This window comes from Austrofundulus limnaeus, unplaced genomic scaffold, assembly GCF_001266775.1.
Source record: "Austrofundulus limnaeus strain Quisiro unplaced genomic scaffold, Austrofundulus_limnaeus-1.0 Scaffold681, whole genome shotgun sequence".
Classification (NCBI taxonomy): Eukaryota; Metazoa; Chordata; class Actinopteri; order Cyprinodontiformes; family Rivulidae; genus Austrofundulus; species Austrofundulus limnaeus.
The window spans coordinates 185185-187394 of NW_013953083.1; the positions used below are offsets into that span (position 1 = coordinate 185185).

Here is a 2210-nt window from a genome sequence, read left to right on the forward strand (position 1 = left end):
AGATTGTTTAAAGCTAAAAGTAGCTTAGCTTAAGAAGAGAAAAACATTCAGCTGAAGCAGAATTCAGACAAAATGTTTCTGAAGAAAATATTTGTAAACAAAGTAAAAATAATTCTAAAAGTATAAAATTTATAAAATCTAAAAGTCACAGCATACAGCTGTAGAATGAGCCGAACATTTTCACACACGAACAGCTGAAACAGCACAAAGTCTACAGAACTAGCTGGACTGTGAATAAACGCAGTGATGAAACTAGGAAGAGGAAAACGCTGAGTCAGCGTTAAACTCGGGGTCCGCTGCAGACTCTCACCGATCTTGTCCACCAGAGCTGTGACGATGGACAGAGGAGACCTCTTCAGCTCAGGGTTGTGGGTGTGGGAGTAAGAGATGAGGACTGAGGAAGAGGAGGAGACCTTCATCAGTGTCTGACGGACAAACTTCCTGTTTCACCTGAACAGAAAGCTTCACCTGCCAAACTGTCCAGGTCCTCCAGGATTCTGCCGAACCTGAGACGAGACGTGAAACCGGTCAGTGGTTTGTTGTCCTGATGCCTGTTTGTTTGTTTGTTTGTTTGTTTGTTTGTTTGTTTGTTTGTTTACCTGACGGTGTTGTGATGGGTCAGGTACTTCTCTCGGAGCTGCGGCTCGGAGCCCAGAGGCAGGTGGACCTCCAGGTAGCTGTCCTTCATGCTCCGGGCAGGAAGTTCACCCTGAGACTTGGCCAACATGGAGGACAGCGCCGCTCGCTCCAACATGGCCTGCTGGTGGTCACTATGGTTACAGTAAACAACAACAAACAGCCCACTCTGAAGGTAAACATACAGGATTTACTTTACTCCTCCTCTAGTTACAATGTAAACTAAATTAAAGCTTGTTTTTCTGAGCTTCCCACAGATTAATACCTCCAGTTTGTTGAAGCTCCCACTATCTTCCTCAGCCTGTTCCTCACTGAAAGAAGACAAAACAAGCAAACRTTTGTGTTCAAACAGCTGCGTCTGCGAGAGGTTTGGAGTCACAAGGCTGYACGTTACAGACATTTAGACCAGAGGTCAGAGGCCTGAAGAAGAAAACTGCGTTAAATGAAGACTTAAACAGCGAGAACATTAAAATAAAAACTAAAGCTACAAGAAACAGGAAGAAACCAAAATAAAGAGCCAGATTAGGAGAAACCAGGTGTTTGAGCTGCAGGTGAGAGAAACATGCAGGAGGATTTCTTATGAAATTAAAGCCAATTAGAAGTGAATAAAGACGAGCTGCAGACTGGTTCTGATTTACCAACACACCGTTTGACACGTGTAAAAGTGGGTTTCCTGTGGAGAAAGGCAAATGATTACAACAMGCATTAAACATTTATAACACAAATCTGTCCAAATTCAAAGTTAGCGTCTCCTTCAGCCCAGCTGTCTGTTTCTGCTTCAGTCATTTTCAGATTAATCTGGTGTTTGATTAATGACTGGTTCAGATTCTGGTCTCTGTGGAGAGTTTATGGGTCAGGCTTGGSTTTACCCTCCTCCATGTCCGGGGCTCTGCCCGGTCTGGATGCTGCTCCTGTGCAGAGGGACCGACTCATCATGGAGGCAGCAGAGCGCAGCATCACTAACCTGCAGAACAAAAACACAATATTTATAAAATGTTTGTCATGTTAGCATAACTGTGAACAGAGTTTTCTGTTTGTTTAAGTGGGTTTGCTTCTTTTGTGGGTCTGAAAGTGACGCAACACCATGTGTAACACCCTGCTTTATATAATAACGTAAAGAAGGAAGAAAAAATAATGTTCAGTTATCATTATTACAACTTAAGCTAACTATCTAACTGCTAGTTAGTTTTGAACTGTTAGCATTTTTTGTAGCTCCGGAGGACAGCCCGTATTTTCCCGGCACTGACCTCGATGACATCATCATGTTGTTTACGGGTCACGGGTGTGAAAAGTTCGGGGGTCCGGACCGGACGGAGCAGGTGAGACCACTGGAAAAGAAGACAGAAACAAGAAATCTTCTTATTTTCTCTGGTGGACAGAGCGCCGCAAAACACACAGAACGTTTCCGCCTTTTTACGTCAAGACGTTTTCTACGTGATGACGCAAGACGCTTGGCTTACGAACCTTTGGACCCTGAGTACAGACTGTCAGGCACAGGGAGCTGCATGTGAGCAGCTGGAAATCTACATAAACGTTTGGCTTAATGGGTTTAATAAATATATTCTTCTTATTAT

General features: G+C 43.7%; 1 protein-coding gene across 1 annotated transcript in view; it reads right to left on the reverse strand.

The window, feature by feature from the left end:
• acot9.1 (acyl-CoA thioesterase 9, tandem duplicate 1) overlaps positions 1–2086 on the reverse strand; it is a gene marked incomplete in the record, with an annotated part of 6047 nt that extends 3961 nt beyond the window's left edge. Inside the window, 7 exon segments of the mRNA XM_014027774.1 lie at positions 311–394; positions 469–506; positions 600–770; positions 902–947; positions 1283–1309; positions 1506–1600; positions 1884–2086. Of these exon segments, the coding sequence (XP_013883228.1) occupies positions 311–394; positions 469–506; positions 600–770; positions 902–947; positions 1283–1309; positions 1506–1600; positions 1884–1900 (478 nt within the window).
• Positions 2087–2210: the final 124 nt, after the last annotated feature.